At 30.6% G+C, this 15,514-nt stretch overlaps 2 protein-coding genes across 2 annotated transcripts; both read right to left on the reverse strand.

Annotated features, from left to right (window-relative positions):
• Nucleotides 1-300: 300 nt before the first annotated feature.
• Nucleotides 301-10,161, reverse strand: LOC106787883. Its single transcript, XM_014750620.1, has 29 exons — nucleotides 9,718-10,161; nucleotides 9,407-9,645; nucleotides 8,969-9,327; nucleotides 8,585-8,904; nucleotides 8,326-8,510; nucleotides 8,066-8,239; nucleotides 7,831-7,983; nucleotides 7,511-7,740; nucleotides 7,044-7,428; nucleotides 6,815-6,973; nucleotides 6,243-6,723; nucleotides 5,915-6,153; nucleotides 5,476-5,837; nucleotides 5,119-5,396; nucleotides 4,921-5,054; nucleotides 4,679-4,840; nucleotides 4,446-4,592; nucleotides 4,247-4,325; nucleotides 3,639-4,180; nucleotides 3,379-3,537; nucleotides 3,015-3,305; nucleotides 2,761-2,941; nucleotides 2,520-2,676; nucleotides 2,198-2,349; nucleotides 1,431-2,089; nucleotides 1,147-1,314; nucleotides 897-1,049; nucleotides 742-820; nucleotides 301-649 (listed from the first exon to the last, which is right to left on the reverse strand). The coding sequence occupies exons 1-29, from the start codon at nucleotides 10,144-10,146 to the stop codon at nucleotides 398-400; spliced, it is 7,308 nt and encodes a 2,435-aa protein (XP_014606106.1). The 5' UTR covers nucleotides 10,147-10,161; the 3' UTR covers nucleotides 301-397.
• Nucleotides 10,162-12,632: 2,471 nt separating this feature from the next.
• LOC106787884 lies at nucleotides 12,633-13,361 on the reverse strand. The gene is made up of 2 exons (XM_014750621.1): nucleotides 13,099-13,361; nucleotides 12,633-13,017 (listed from the first exon to the last, which is right to left on the reverse strand). The coding sequence occupies exons 1-2, from the start codon at nucleotides 13,359-13,361 to the stop codon at nucleotides 12,768-12,770; spliced, it is 513 nt and encodes a 170-aa protein (XP_014606107.1). The 3' UTR covers nucleotides 12,633-12,767.
• Between the last annotated feature and the right edge of the window lie 2,153 nt (nucleotides 13,362-15,514).

Genomic DNA, 15,514 nt, shown 5'->3' on the forward strand with positions numbered 1-15,514 from the left:
GTTTTTGTGGTTATGTCGAGTTTGTTTCAATCTCACGTGCTTGCAACACGTTCAAGTAAGAGTAAGAAATAAAATCTGTGTTCATCGAAGCTAATCGAATGATCTCTTTTATTTTTATAGTCAATGCTGTTACTCAACTATCTTTTTTCAACAATTAGAAATATTCTGTAAAGTGGGTTGATCTATTAAAACAAATATTAACACAACAGGTACTCATATATTTATTTTGTGTGGTACATCTACACACATATATATATATAACAATATCCAACAAGTTAAATTTAAAATTGTCGCTGTTAGAAGTTTAATTTAATTATTTTTTTAACATTATTTGTGTGTCATATGTTATTTTTTAAAATTTCGTACAATAATATTTCGGTATTAAACAAAATCATTTCTACTTGAATAAAAGAAGTGATATTAAAGATACAATGGTAAGAAAAACGATATTTAAATTTGAAGTTCCTGAATTGCCTTTTGAATGTTCCTCGTGTTCCATCCGAATAAATATATCTTCCAATATCGATTGTATTTGTGATGGCAATTGCTGATTTGTAAATATCATTTTCTCTGCAATTTGTGTAGCTTCTAACAATTCATCTGAGATTGGTGCAAGATTTTCCTCATTATTTTGCATAAAAAACTTAAACTGAAATAAAGAAAAATTGAATTTTAAAATCGTTGCGTAAATAAAATAATATAACACAATGAAATAAATATACATGTGTATAAATAAAATACCTTATCAAGTGTTTGTGTATCTGGAATGCGTATTACAATTTCATAGAATAATGCGCTAACGTCGTTCCAATTGTCCAATCTAAAACAATACAAAAGAAATATGTTTGATGTTATACAATGGTGAATTATAATATAATAATCGATCGATCACTTACAAATTATAAATCTCCATATAATGATTAATTAAATATTCATAACATTTTTTCCATCCTATATCGCTAGATTTGTATATGGATGCGAAGGCTCTTGGAATATCTTCTTTTCGTATAAATTCTAACGCATTTTCATTGAAGATGTACTGAAGGTATCTATCAGGTATAAATAAAAACGATATTATAAAAAGTCTTTTACTGATAATATAATATTATTAATTCGAGAATCGTAAAGTGATATAATTAAACTTACTGATTTAGGGTTGTATCATTTTCTGAACATCCTAAAGCATCTAAGTAAAGAATTTGTTCCGAATGTAATGTAGTTTCTGTATAGGCTAACCATAGTTTTAACCAATCATAAGGACTGCTATATTTTATGCCCGTACAAAGGATTGCAGGTTTGGCATTCCGAGGAATTCTGCAAATATATATATTACTTATATATGTTAAAACATTATTTTATCTATTATAGAAATTTTTCTTTTAAAAATATTAGAGAAATGAAAAAGAATTATAAAAAATTATCATACGTACGTTGTAAATAGCTCAGTACTCTTGAATATTTTTGTCGACACGTCGATACAAGTTTTACCACCAAATTTGCAATTTAGGGAAAGTATTAACTCTCTGTTTAATTGATTTTCTTTACTACGTTTTTGCCATGTATCTGAATCATCATAAGTGTCATTAAATCCAAGCCTTGCTACGTGCTCATCCGTTAAATATAACACATATTTCTGAAGAGCATCGATTTTTCCAGAATGTCTTACATGTTCCCAGAGATAGTTAATACCCCGTCCGAATGCCTTCCAAGGTAAATGTTCACTTTCTCGACGTAAATAAAGTGCCAATTTGAGAACCTTAGAATAAGTATTACTAGCGCGAGCCAAATTGAATGCATCATCAATAATTTGCGCACGATTTATCACGTGAATGATAGGATACTTGATACTATTTAAGATATTTATTAATCTTGTCATTAACGTATTATCATAATTCACCCTATAATATCCAACTTGTTGAATATTAAATACAATCCACTGATCTTTCAAATCAATGTCAAATGTATCTTCAGTTGTTCTTAACCAAAATTGTGGCATGGTATTATCGAAATTTGGATCCTCCTCGGTAGCTATGGAAATAGGAATGTGGAAGTGAGAAGGTCCATCATATGTGTAATACAGGAACCGTTGCTAGAATGATAAATATATGTTTTATAATAATATTAGAAGTTACAAGATTTTTCATTCCTAAAATTCTATTTCTTTCGTATTATCAATATTAATTAGTTTTAATCATACCTGAGTAATCCTCATTTTTTTGGAATATTGATCGTAAGAGATAGATACGACGGGATATCCAGGCTTATTGACCCATTCATTCATCGATCTTACTAAAGAAACGTTGCTTGGTATATAGATATCTAACTCATTCCAAAGTTTATCTGGATTAACTGTTCCATATTTATTTTTATTGAGATATCTCATAATATTATAATAAAAATTGCTATCTCCAACGAGCATATGAATCATGCGGATAATACTAGCACCTGTTATTGTATATACAAACAATTAAGTAAATAAAAGTTAGAAAAACAAGGAATAATTTTATCTTGATGCATACCTTTTTTGTAAGAGATTTTATCGAATGGTTTTCTTAAATCTTTTGGATCCGAAACAGGATAATTTAGTGGATGAGAGTATATGAAACCATCTATACCGAAGACTTCGTGCATATCATTAACCATAAAATGATTTATAAATTCAGTCTCATCTATTGCCTGTTAGTATATATTAAGTATATAATGTTAAATATAATTAAATATCTATTTTTTAATATCGTATCAATTTAGAATAGATTATACTTTTAGAAGCAACCACTGAAAATATTGGGCAAAGCCTTCGTTCAACCAAGTATAACTCCACCACTCGCAAGTAACCAGATTTCCAAAATATTTGTGAGAAATTTCGTGTGATACTGTAGTCAATATAGAATATCTTCTTGACAAAGGTGTAATATCTTTGTCGTAGAAGAGTTGAGATTCCCTAATAAAAAAGAATCAATGAATGCAAGTGTCTTAAATAAATATGTTTTAACGCTAAATAATGAAATGTTTACCTGAAAGTAAAAAGACCCCAATTTTCCATTGCCCCTATAGGAAATTTTGGCAATCCGACAAAATCTATTTTCTCCGATTCATCCACTTGTAAGAGAATCTTGTTAATGGTTTTATAGTACTTATAAGCGGCATACTGTACTTCATCACCATACTGAATGATCTCTTCTCTTCCCCAAATATTAAATTTTTCTTTATCGTTATTAATTGGCACGAAATTGGAAACAACGAAACCCAATAAATACGTAGACATCTTTAAACTTTCCTTGTAAATATCCCATGTGTATTTCGTGCTAAATATAATATTTTATATTAAATCAATTTTCTTATCGATGGGGATAAGTTTCATCATTTTTAGAAACTTACTCGTTAGGAAATGATCTTTCAAGAGGCATATTACTTAAAGTTTTATACGATTTATCTCGCAAGATATGAATTTTAAATTTGGCCTTGAAAGCTGGCTCGTCAAAGCAGGGAAATACCATTCTGGCATAATTTGGTTGGAAGTAAGTGGCAAGATATGTGCTAGAAAATAAGAATGACATTAAAATTAAAGCCCAGATGTTTGCTACAACATTCAAAAGATTTAGTTAAAAAACAGTACAATCTGATAATTTTATACATACTGAAATTCATTATTGTTTGTGTAGTGACCACGATACAAGCCTTTCATTTCTTTATCAGAGATGTATATTTTGTAAAACTCTATTTCCACTGTTACTTTTGGTACCTCGATGTGATTAGTAAGGTAAATGATTAGCTGTTGATTTTTTGGGATTAGCTCATAACCGAGGATGTCAAAATATTTCAAATCTTTGTCAGAGGTTCCAATAGGAGTTTCGTAAACGATCACCGTAGGAGCAATTAAGAGTTCATAAGAATTAAGAACTATTTTGAAGGTTGGTTTATCGACTTGAATATCTATTTTAACGGATCCTTCGAGTAACATATTATTTCTTATGGCAATCGAGAGATTGTAATTAAGCGGATAAAGTGTTGTCGGTAAACGATTATTATTTAGAGGATAACGTTTCTCCAACCAATATGATATCTTTGGTATATTTCTTTTATACCAATTAAGTTCGTAAAGTATAAGATCGTTATATGACTGTAAAGTATTATTTAACGTTGGTACTTTTCTAATAAGAAAATCCGTCACATATTTATACTGCAATAATAATACATTGATTTATTTCCTTCTTAATTCTATTATAAATGATGATAATATATATACCTGTTCATAAAGCTCTTCTGTTGATATTCTTTCCGCGAGTCCTCCCATAATACTTTTGATTGCAGATTCATCTTCAAAACTATAATATAATTTAATTTTTTAGAAAAGTATATATAAATATATTATATATGTTTTTATAAACATATATCAACAACAACGAAATATCTTTAAAAAGAGAAATTACGTTAATATAACATACTAATTATAAATATTTTCGAACGCCATAGTCATATAATTCAGAACAGTTTTTACACCGATTTGGGAGCTCTCGTAGACGGAAGCGAAAACCCCAATGCTGTCTCCATATCGTATATCGGAGTTTCCCGATATCGCTCTATTTAATAACCTTTGAATAAAAATAAAAATCGTTTGTATTAATTGTAGAAAAAAAAAAACTATAAAAAGTTAATAGTATAATCATAATTATTTTACGTGTTTATAAGATAGGTATGTTCGGTACAACCCAATGCCTTAAGAATTACACGTTTTTCTGACGTGATAGTAGAATTTATGTATGCTTTCCAAAGGTCGTTCCACATATATGATCTTCTAGCCACTTCACAGTATATACCGGGTCGCTCATTCGGTGATATACTGAATAATTAACATAATGATTATTAATTACGATAATTATGGGATGATTATTAATATTCTCGTCGAATCTTTCTACTCACGATAATTGAGAGCAATATTTGCTTTCATATTTACAGGCCCATTTATGTAATTCCATAAATAAAAGATCAGATAACAGAGACTCTTTATTTAATGATTTTTCAATTATCGAAGTTATCAGTTTTAGGACGTGTTGCTGAAAAACGAATTGGAAATTATGAAGCTCGTAAAAATATAAAAATACGTGACACGAAAATTACCTTCAAGGATTCGAAAATTTCTTGTCCTTCGAATTTATTATGCAAGTACGTCAAGCCATTGAAAAATGCTCGCCATGGTAAATACTCATTTTCGTATTTCAAATACTCCGTAGCTGAGAAAAGTAAATCGTAATCAACGTATCCGACCCTAGCAAGATTCATGAGATCGTCAATTAACGCGGCGCGATTCACCTTGTGTATCTTTTCAAACTTTTGTTTAGTCAAAGCGTCAATGATACGCTTCCAATTAGCGATATCATAATTTACACGATAATAACCTAAAACGTAATATTTTGATAATTTTTTTTTGATTTAATAGTTGAACCTTTAAAATTTAAGCATTGAGCGTATACTTACCAGCTTGTTGGATATTGAAAATTTTCCAACCTTCACTATTGTTCGTCATTATTTTCATTTCAATCTGATTTAACCAAAATTGTGGCTTCGTGTTGTTAAAATTAGGATTTTTTTCTGACGTCCACGTGATCGGTATTTCCCAAATATTTTTAACGGATTCGCCATTTTCGTTTCTCAAGAAAAAGCGTTCTTGAGAAAGTGTCGCCAAACCATTTGAATCTATCGTAACATTGACGACAGGAAATCCAGCCTGAGTTGTCCATGAATTTAGAAATTTGCTTACACCATTCGAAGACGTTTGGTCGGGTAATTGATTAGAGATAGCTTGGTAGAGATCTTCTGGGGTCGCTACGTTGTACTTTCTAAATAATTAAAAAGTAACTTTATAAGAGATGGTAATTATATTAGAAATTTTAATATCAGTCCAATAAAAATCTACCGTTCTTCGAGATAATTCTGCAATGCAGCGTAAAAAACATCGCTGCCATAAGTCTTCTCGATCATTCTTATAACACTTCCAGCCTTGGCATAAGTAATTTTATCGAAAATATCTTCTATTTCCGTAGGAATCGAAACATCATAACTCATAGGATGACTAGATGTTAAAGCGTCTCTTTTAAATGCTGAATGAAGTTCATTTACGACGAACTGGTATTCCAATTCCCATTCTGGTTTTATCTATAAAGTATAATAATAAGGATAATATGTTTGAAAAATTTAACAATGTGATGGTAGTTGATACGTCTATGCATTTCGAATTTACATACATGAGATGTACCGAAGTATTCAAAATATGTGGCAAAGCCCTCGTTCAACCAAGCATATTTCCACCATAAAGGAGTAACTAAATTTCCGAACCACTGATGGGCAATTTCATGTGATATTATATTAGTTCCAGTTTGAATATCACGGATATTCGTTTCTTTCGAATGTAAAAGTAAATACTGTTCTCTGAATGTAAGAAGGCCCCAATTCTCCATAGCACCAAATGATAAATCTGGTAAAGCTATCATATCGAGCTTATTCAATGTGTAATTATTGTTCAATAATTCTTCATAGGTTTTTACAAGAGGTTCCATCAGAGAGAGAGAATAAGATGTTTCATTAAACGAATTAGGTCTAAACCATATCGAGTAATTTTTTTCACTTTGATGATGCACATAATTGAAATCGGAAACCACTAATGCCAATAGATATGTTGACATCAATTCTGTATCTTCAAAGCGATACAGTGTTTTATCAGTGTTTCTAAAATGTTTCAATAATATTTTAAAAATCATCCTATGAAAAAAAGTTCATATCCTAATTATTTAACAAATATTTTATGTGAAATATATACATCAACTTCTTGATCTCCCTGGGATCGGTATTACTAATAGCGTGATAACTATCCGGTATCAAAACTTCAACGGTAAAAACAGCTTTCATTGCGGGCTCGTCAAAACATGGAAACATTTTTCTGGCACCGACTGGTTCCATTTGAGTAGTGGCTAACCATCTATTTAAAAATAAAAAATTAATACACGTTGGAACAGTTATAAATATAATTGATTTAAATAATATTTAACCTTTGTTTTCCATCACTGTCTATGTAATAACTTTTGTAAAATCCTATCATTGCATTGTTCAGATTGCCCGTGTATCGGAAGATAATGCTCACTTCTGTTTTCTCATTTAACGCATTTTCGAGCTTGATCACGAAAAAGTCATAAATGCTTTCATAGCTCTCAGTAACATTGACTTCTTCGTTATTGACCAATACATTAACGCTATGTACGGTAATATTTGAAGCGTGTAGAACGATTTTATTTGTTTTCTTAACGACCGTCGCTACAATTTGAACGTTACCATTGAAAGTGAAATTGTCGGGTACGAGGAAAGGTTCCAAACTAAGTATATATTTTTCCGGAATAACATTGTTAGGTAAACGGTATTCGTTAATAATTGGATCGTCTGTAAAAAGAAAGTTGAAAAACAAAGTTTCTCATATTTAATTAAATATTTCATTAATTATCTTATAGAAGAGACATTTTACCAGACTTATGATTATTATCATTTATCCACGAGATAATACGATCAACATTATTCTTGTACCAATTCAATTCGTATTTGGCTAATTCCAGTGAGCTCATTAATGATTTAGTTATTTTAGAAAATTCTGTATGCTTTTTAATCAATCTTTCGAACTTGTTTATTAATTCATCCGTAGAAAGATATCGAGATAGACCTGAGAGTATACTCGCGATCGTATCGTAACCATCGTAACTGAAATAAAAAGATAAATAATAATTTAAATATCATATTGAATGTGCTGTGTATCATATAAATATAATTATATTTACAAAGTGTACTTACTACTTTGCCATTGCATCGTGATTTTTATCAACGAAATCGAGAACAGTATTAATTCCGATTATGCTCGAACTGTAAATTGCCGAAAATACGCTGGTACTGTCTTGCTTGCGAATTCTAAATACTTCGTAGGGTGAAATGGCATATCGGAGATACCTGAAATGCAAAGAAACGTTTAAGAGGATGATCGTAGATTGCCGAACGAACGAATAAAAATAATCTTTAATCTATATCTCACTGTTCTAAGATATCGATATTTCGGCTGCATCCAAGTGCACTTAGAACGACCACTTGTTCGGATACCACTTTGGAAGTTTTGTAATGATTCCACAAGCGTTCCCAATCGTCCAAATTACCGTGAAGTATTCCCATACAATATGCTGCCGATCGTTGATTCGGTTCGATTCGGTTCCTACGAAAGAAAAATAATTTCGTAATAATAAGGCCTATAATAATATAATAATCGTCAATAAGAGCCGATATCGATTATGATCTTACCTAGAAGTCGCGTTTATCCAATTGCGGAAGAATCCCAGTGAATTAGAAACGCATTCTTCGTGATCGAATTTGCAAGCGAGATCATTAAGTTCTCGTCGTAGTTGTACCGTTAATCGATCGTCATTTTTTCGATCTATGTAACCGAGTCCCCGATAAACATTTTCGATGAGCGATAAAACGTGATTCTAAACAAAAAAATCATTTCAAATAGATATGAGTTTCTTTGTATGTTCGTATTTAAAAATTGTCTTTCTTTTTTCTTTTTCTTTTCTTTTTTTACACTTTTTAGCAAATTGACCTTGTACAAAACGTAATTAGCTTCGTCGCCAGAAAATCGTTGAGTGAGATAATCAAGTCCTCTGAATGCAGCTTTGAATGGTAAATAATTTTTCTCTTCTCTAAGATATTGTAAACCGTCTAGTGCGATACGATAATCTAACAATCCAGCTCTAGCAAGATTTAACAGATCATCGATGATACCTGCTCGATTGTATTCGTGTATTTTTGTAAAGTTATTGCTATTTAGTGCATCAATAATTCGATACCAAGAAGCATTGTCGTAATTTACACGATAGAAGCCTGAAATCAACGAATCGATTCAATTTACATTATTACACGAGTAATATTAATGCATTTTACTTACCAGTTTGTTGTACGTTGAATATTACCCAATCCGAATCAGAAGCATCGACAGGGATAATCTCGTTTTCATTTTTCATCCAGTGCTTTACTTCGGTTGATACGAAATTTGTTTGCTTTTTCGTAGTATAAGTGATTGGTATCCACCAACTCGTATTTACAGGCGTGGATTTGAGATTTCGTAAGAGAAAACGTTTTTGTTCTAACGTTGCTTTACCTTTTTCAATGGTGACTGATAATACGGGAAATCCTGGCTCTTTTGTCCAATTGTTCATAATAGTTTCAATAATAATATCTGAAGTACCAGCGATATTTTGAAACGCTGACCACAAGTTTTCAGGTTTGACGATGCCTATGGTTTTACTATAAGAAAATTAATCGATCAAATGAATGCAATTTGAATAATTATTTTGTCCCGGACGTTATTATTTTTTGTCATTACCTTTCGCGAACATATAAGCGTAAAGCTTCATGAAATTTATTAATACCAATGAAGTGACTCATCATACGAATTACACTGGCTCCTTTGGCATATGTTATAGAATCACCAATTCCAGCAATTTGGGATCGATTATTAACTATTCTTGTCATAGATTGTGATTCTTCTATTCCATCAACACCCAAGGCAGCTTGATGTTGTTCCACTAAGAATTGTCCCTCCATACTCCAAGTGTTTTCGATCTACGATGATTTTAATAAGAAGATCAAAATGAAACAAAAAAAAAAAACGAGAAATCTATTTGACATATTTACCTTGGCTGTCCCAAAATATTGAAAATATCTGGCAAAACCTTCGCTCAACCACAAGTAACTCCACCATGATGGTGTAAGTAAATTACCGAACCACATGTGAGTGATCTCGTGTATGATAACAGAAGCTACATTTTGTTGAGCAACAACCGAACATTCTTTTTCATCGTAAAGCATTCGGGATTCTCGATACGTAATCAAACCCCAATTTTCCATAGCACCAGCCGAAAAATCAGGTATTGCAACCATGTCCATTTTTGGTAATTCATACGGTTGGTCGAACAACTTTTGTAAATAGGCCAATGCCTTTGAACCAATTTTCAAAGCATAACGAGATTGATCGAGCATGTCTGGTCTTGCCCAAACTGTCAACGTTTCTAAACTATTTCTTGCGAAATCGAATATGGCGAATGCCACAAGATACGTCGACATAGGAACGGTAGTCTTAAAATTGTCCTGATACAAATCTGACGAACTAGAATAGCATGACATATATTTTCGTTACGAATGATTTAATAGAAATTATATATTTTAAACCAAAAAAAAAAAAAAATTACGAAGAAGTTTATTTCTTACATTTCTTTGGTATTTTCCAAAGGCATATTACTAATACTAATAAATTCTTTGGATCGTGTCAAACTTATTTTGAATGTTGCTTTGTAGCCCGGTTCGTCAAAGCATGGGAAAGCATGTCTCGCGTGTGTCGTTTCGAATTGAGTTGCTGCCAACCATCTATAAACAATGTTTATTTAAAAAAAAAAAAATCTCTTACATATTTAGCTTATGATGAACAAATAATTACTTACTTAATCGTGTTGTCGTCAGTTATATAAGAACTTTTGTAAAATCCTATCATATCATTTCGAAGATAACTATCGTAGGTTAATGTTAATACTATTTTATCTCCTTTTTTAAGACTTTCTTTTAACAATATACTATATTTTTCGGTCTCCTTATCATAACTTGTATTTTCGATGTCCAATTTTTTATTTTCCGCGCTAACCGACGATGTTACATTAAATATACTTCCATAATGAAGTACAATTAAATTTGTAGGCTCATCGACTATAACATTGATTTTGACTTCGCCTCGAAACGAAAAATCTCCTATTAACTTTGGGAATAGATTAATTTCGTACGAAGTTGGGTGCATCAAATTTGGCAGTCGATAATCTTTCGAAGCGAGGTCATCATATGTTTGGGATTCATCTAAACCTATTAAAATCAAATTCTATATAGAGTGTTTCCACATTTAACATATCAAACTTTTATAAATAATGATAAAGAATATAAGCACCAATTTTCGATAAAGTACCATGATTCAAAAATGCCTTAGTCAAAAGTTATCGATCGAAACCGTCAAATAATTAAGTTCATATAAAAATTTATATTATCTTTTGCATTGTATTATATTATGATAAGATGAATATGTTTATAGCATGTTCCAAATGGCATGATAACGTTATAGACAGCTCTACCACTAACGTTCCAAGGAAAGTTCTGATAAGGTTGCAGATTGCAAGATTTCTTGCCAGGATTTTCATTAACTACAAGTATCTCGTACACCTTTTTTTCCCCCATAATCTTATAGACAAACAAATCGATAAAATTTTCCGAACCATGGTTCCGGTTATCCGAGTGTTTTTCTTCATCGTTTCGAAAAATTTGATACGTCATCACAGAAGTTTCCTATATACTTAAAGGTTTTCGTGTCTCTTTTTTATGTCATGTAAAAATTTCTTACCTTCTAAAATATCCTTCGTATATCCACTGTTTAGAATAATTGCGATGGTTGCAATAAAAAATAATGTTCGATGAATATCCATCGCGCAGATTCTTACCAATTTCACTACTAAGGAATGATACAAAATGAATAACAAAATTATCATGCATATATGCTGATATTACGAGATTAGATTTATCAGTATAATGTAAAGAAGATTTAACAATAAAAATTTTAAAAGCCATTTTTATTAGATACGTACCCTGATGGATAAAGTTCTAAATTGCATCAGAATTATCTTCATAAAACGTTACAATAGTATTATTTATTCAATTCATTTATTTTTATAATTATCCGTAATATTGTGATTCATTATTAAAAAGAGTATTAAACGCGCGTGTGTATTCGTATGTGAAAAATTAAACGTCGTTCTTACACTGCTTATGTTTCGAGTTCAATTCTCTACCAAGTAATATAATATATTTTATACTTAATCAGAAAGTATTATAATCTTCTTTGTTATCTTATCACCTACTCCAATATTAATGTTATCATTTTTTTCAATGTACTATTATCGATTTCGAGGAACGTGCAAAAATCTATACATTTGATATTAGTGTAAAACAAATTTTTATTTCTACACTTTCTATGTACGCTTATTCTTTATTTATATAATATATAGGAATGATCCAGATAACATTTTTTTAATATAAAAATTTTAATTTTTCTTAAAGATAATTAAAAACAATTTTTTCCAATCTATCTAACGATAAGACATTCAACTATCTAATACAATTGACTAATCAAAAGCGCTTTACTTTCACATTCGTCAAATAATATTTCTTTTGTTTGCAATATAATTCATTTTTAATTGATAAATAGTTTACACAAGTTTCTATCTAAGTAGATAACAAATACAAATAACACGTGTGATGTCCAACTGTATTACTATCACTTTTTTCGAACGATTTATTAATAAATATTATCAATGTAACATTTTTTGCATTCGTAAATCTTTATAAACGTGTAGTTTACGTTATCACATGCATATTTTTTGTTAATTTAATAATTTTTATCGGAAAATTATGCGACTTTTAAAAGACAATACAATGTAGAATTTTAACGTTTGGACTTTGACTTTATATCTTATCGTCCAAACGCTTTCGATAAATTTGATCCACTTATTTTACTTAAGCATCTCCGATACTTTCAATATTTTTTTGCATCCTTTGTGTACCTAGCTATCGCCAATGGGAAACATTGATCGTTTAATAAATAAAAGATAACGACAAAATATCGAAGCTAAAAAAACGGCGAGACTTTTATCATTTTATTTATTTGACACATTCGTTAAATGCAAATTCTCGAATTTTTCGTCAATACTTTTTAACGAATTTTGCATTTCCATCCACTTAAGAACTTCTGATACGTGTTTCTCAGCTTTTTTCAAATTCTTTTCTACGTCTTTTGTACTTTGCTTCAATCTGTTCTCTTTAATAAAACGTTGAACCTTATGAAACTGATCCCATGATGTAATTTCATCGATTACGGTCTCAATAATTTCATGTGAATCTTCGATTCTATAAAAATATCAAATAAAAAATGCAACATGGTAACGTAGAAATGACGTCGCGAATTTGTCAGTAAAATATCAAAATTACCTAGCATTTATTTTATCCCAATTATCTATGATAAAATCTATGGTGACGTTCACGTTTCCAACGCTAGTGTATATGAGAGAACGATAAACGTCTACTCGATCGTCCTTCAAAATCGGTGTATCATTTTTTAATGTTAAATTTAATAATTTCTTGACTAAAATTGGATCTTCTATGCCACTTAAGTTGTTTAAATTTATAAAGCTTGGATCACATTTATAAATTTGGAGAAATTTATTAAATAATACTTCGTCGGCTTCTTTCATACCGGTAACAAATAACCATGGTTTCAAATTGGTAGATATACTGAAAGAAATATAATTAATATTTTCTCTTTCTAGAGTTTAAACTATTTAAAATTACAAACAATACTTACGGATTCGAATGAGAATCCTTTAAATGTGCTATCAATTTGACATTAGCTATTTTCTTGCATTCCGAATGACCAAGCTTGCTGGCCAATTCAAGTACTTCGACTCTTTTCAATTTCGTTAAGTGATCATCGTTTGGTTTTTCATCGTAACCCACATTTCGTAATAGACCATCGATCAATCGTAAAACGTAAGGCTACGAGAGTGAAAAAATAAATTTATGATTAATTAATATTACGCGTGTATATTTGTTCGCAAAATCATGACTCGTTTAATTAATATCATTTGTACCTTAAGGAAGGCACCACTTTCAGGAAATTTAAAGTAATCTTGAAACGTGTCAAAAACTCTGAACGCTGAATACCACGGTATATAATCGGTTTCCTGCCATAGATAATTTATTATTTCCAAAAATACAATTGGATTTAAACGTTTCGTATGAACCATATAACTCGAGTCATCTATAATTTGCGCGCGATTCAATGGATGAATCTTCGTATAATTTTCTGTATTTAAATATTCAGCTATTTTTTTCCAATTATCTGTGTCGTAATTGACTCGATAATAACCTATTGTTAAAAATCGTTGTCGCGATAAATTTAACGTAGCAGAGGTACCTACAAGAGTTTATCTTGTATTTTATAGAATATTTTTTTTTTCTCGTACCAGTTTGTTGCACATTAAATACGAACCAATCGTTCGGGTTGATGTTATCGATCGTCAAACTCTCGTCTCGAGGTTTTAACCAATGCGTTGGTAAAGTTGAGGAAAAGTTAACTTCACTTTTGCTTGTATAATTAATGGGTATCCACCATTTTACATCATTTTCGTCGTCGTCGTCATCATCATCATTATAATCATCGTCGTCGTCGTCATTTTCCTCATCTTCCTCGTCATCGATATCTGATAATTTAAAACGTTCTTGCGTTACAATTATCATACCGGTATTACGATCTCGCTTAGCTGTTACTAGAGGATATCCTTTTTGCTTTAACCAAGTATCCATTATTTCTTTGATATTTATTTTCTTTAAATTCATCGTATTCTCGAATATTTTCCACAATTGATCAGGCGTAGATGTATCGTATTGGCTAAAACAATGAGACATTAATTTACAAATCGTAAATTATATTTATTTAAGAATGCATTTAAAAGTACATAACACTAACAATGTATTAAGATACTTTACTATTCCTTTATGAAAGATTATTTGAGAAAGACAATGTGAAAGCATACGTAAGATGCATGATCCTGTAACATATTTGATTATAATATAAAATACATATAAAAGGAATAAGATTATTTTATCGCATTAATTACCTTTATGACAGATAATAGCGGGAACGCCTAAATAAGGTTCTTGGCAAATGCCCTTGTATGGTTTATGTTGTACAAAAGAATAATTGTCCCCGTAAAGTGTAATTGTTTGTTGAACGACCACAACAAACATTTCCAATACTCTCCATTCTGGATATGCCTTATTAACGAATAATATATATATGCTCAAATATATAAATTTAATTTGCTTAATAAGGGAAGGATATATTATTTCGTATATCTCTGTACCTTATCAATGAAATAATATTTAAAATAATGTGCTAAAGATTCATTTAACCATAAATAATTCCACCAAGATGGTCCGACTAAATTTTCAAACCATTGGTGAACTAAATTGTGTACCACGAGTCTAGTTATCATTTCTATGTTATACGTATCCGAGGAATCTTCCACATATGCTATATCGTCTTCGCTGGTATATTTAAAAATATGATATATTTATTATTAATTAACAATGAGAGAGAGAAAAATTATTTAATTAACAGAAGTAAAGTTTAATAGAATAATGATTACTCGTAAACGATGAGGCCCCAATTTTCTGTACATCTACTCGAATGATTAGGAATTATTACGTGATCTATCTTTGGTATTAATTTAATAATACCGGTATAATCTTCAAGCTGACTTTTGGTTATTTCCGTAACTTCATGAATAAGTTTGGCTGCGTTAGGCCAATTTTGTCTACACCAAACGTTGACGGTATCATCGTA

This window comes from Polistes canadensis, unplaced genomic scaffold (assembly GCF_001313835.1).
Source record: "Polistes canadensis isolate GaletaPanama2010 unplaced genomic scaffold, ASM131383v1 scaffold_119, whole genome shotgun sequence".
In the NCBI taxonomy this organism is placed as follows: Eukaryota; Metazoa; Arthropoda; class Insecta; order Hymenoptera; family Vespidae; genus Polistes; species Polistes canadensis.

Bases quoted from the DNA above. Each gene is read 5' to 3' on its own strand.
- LOC106787883 (XM_014750620.1), bottom strand. From the start codon at position 10,146: ATGTCGACGTATCTTGTGGCATTCGCCATATTCGATTTCGCAAGAAAT. The intron at 9,328-9,406 runs GTAATGACAAAA...ATTTTCTTATAG, and splicing joins CGCTTATATGTTCGCGAAAG to TAAAACCATAGGCATCGTCA. The intron at 7,741-7,830 runs GTAAGTACACTT...TTTTTATTTCAG, and splicing joins CACGATGCAATGGCAAAGTA to TTACGATGGTTACGATACGA.
- LOC106787884 (XM_014750621.1), bottom strand. From the start codon at position 13,361: ATGAAAGAAGCCGACGAAGTATTATTTAATAAATTTCTCCAAATTTAT. The intron at 13,018-13,098 runs GTAATTTTGATA...ATATTTTTATAG, and splicing joins TGGGATAAAATAAATGCTAG to AATCGAAGATTCACATGAAA.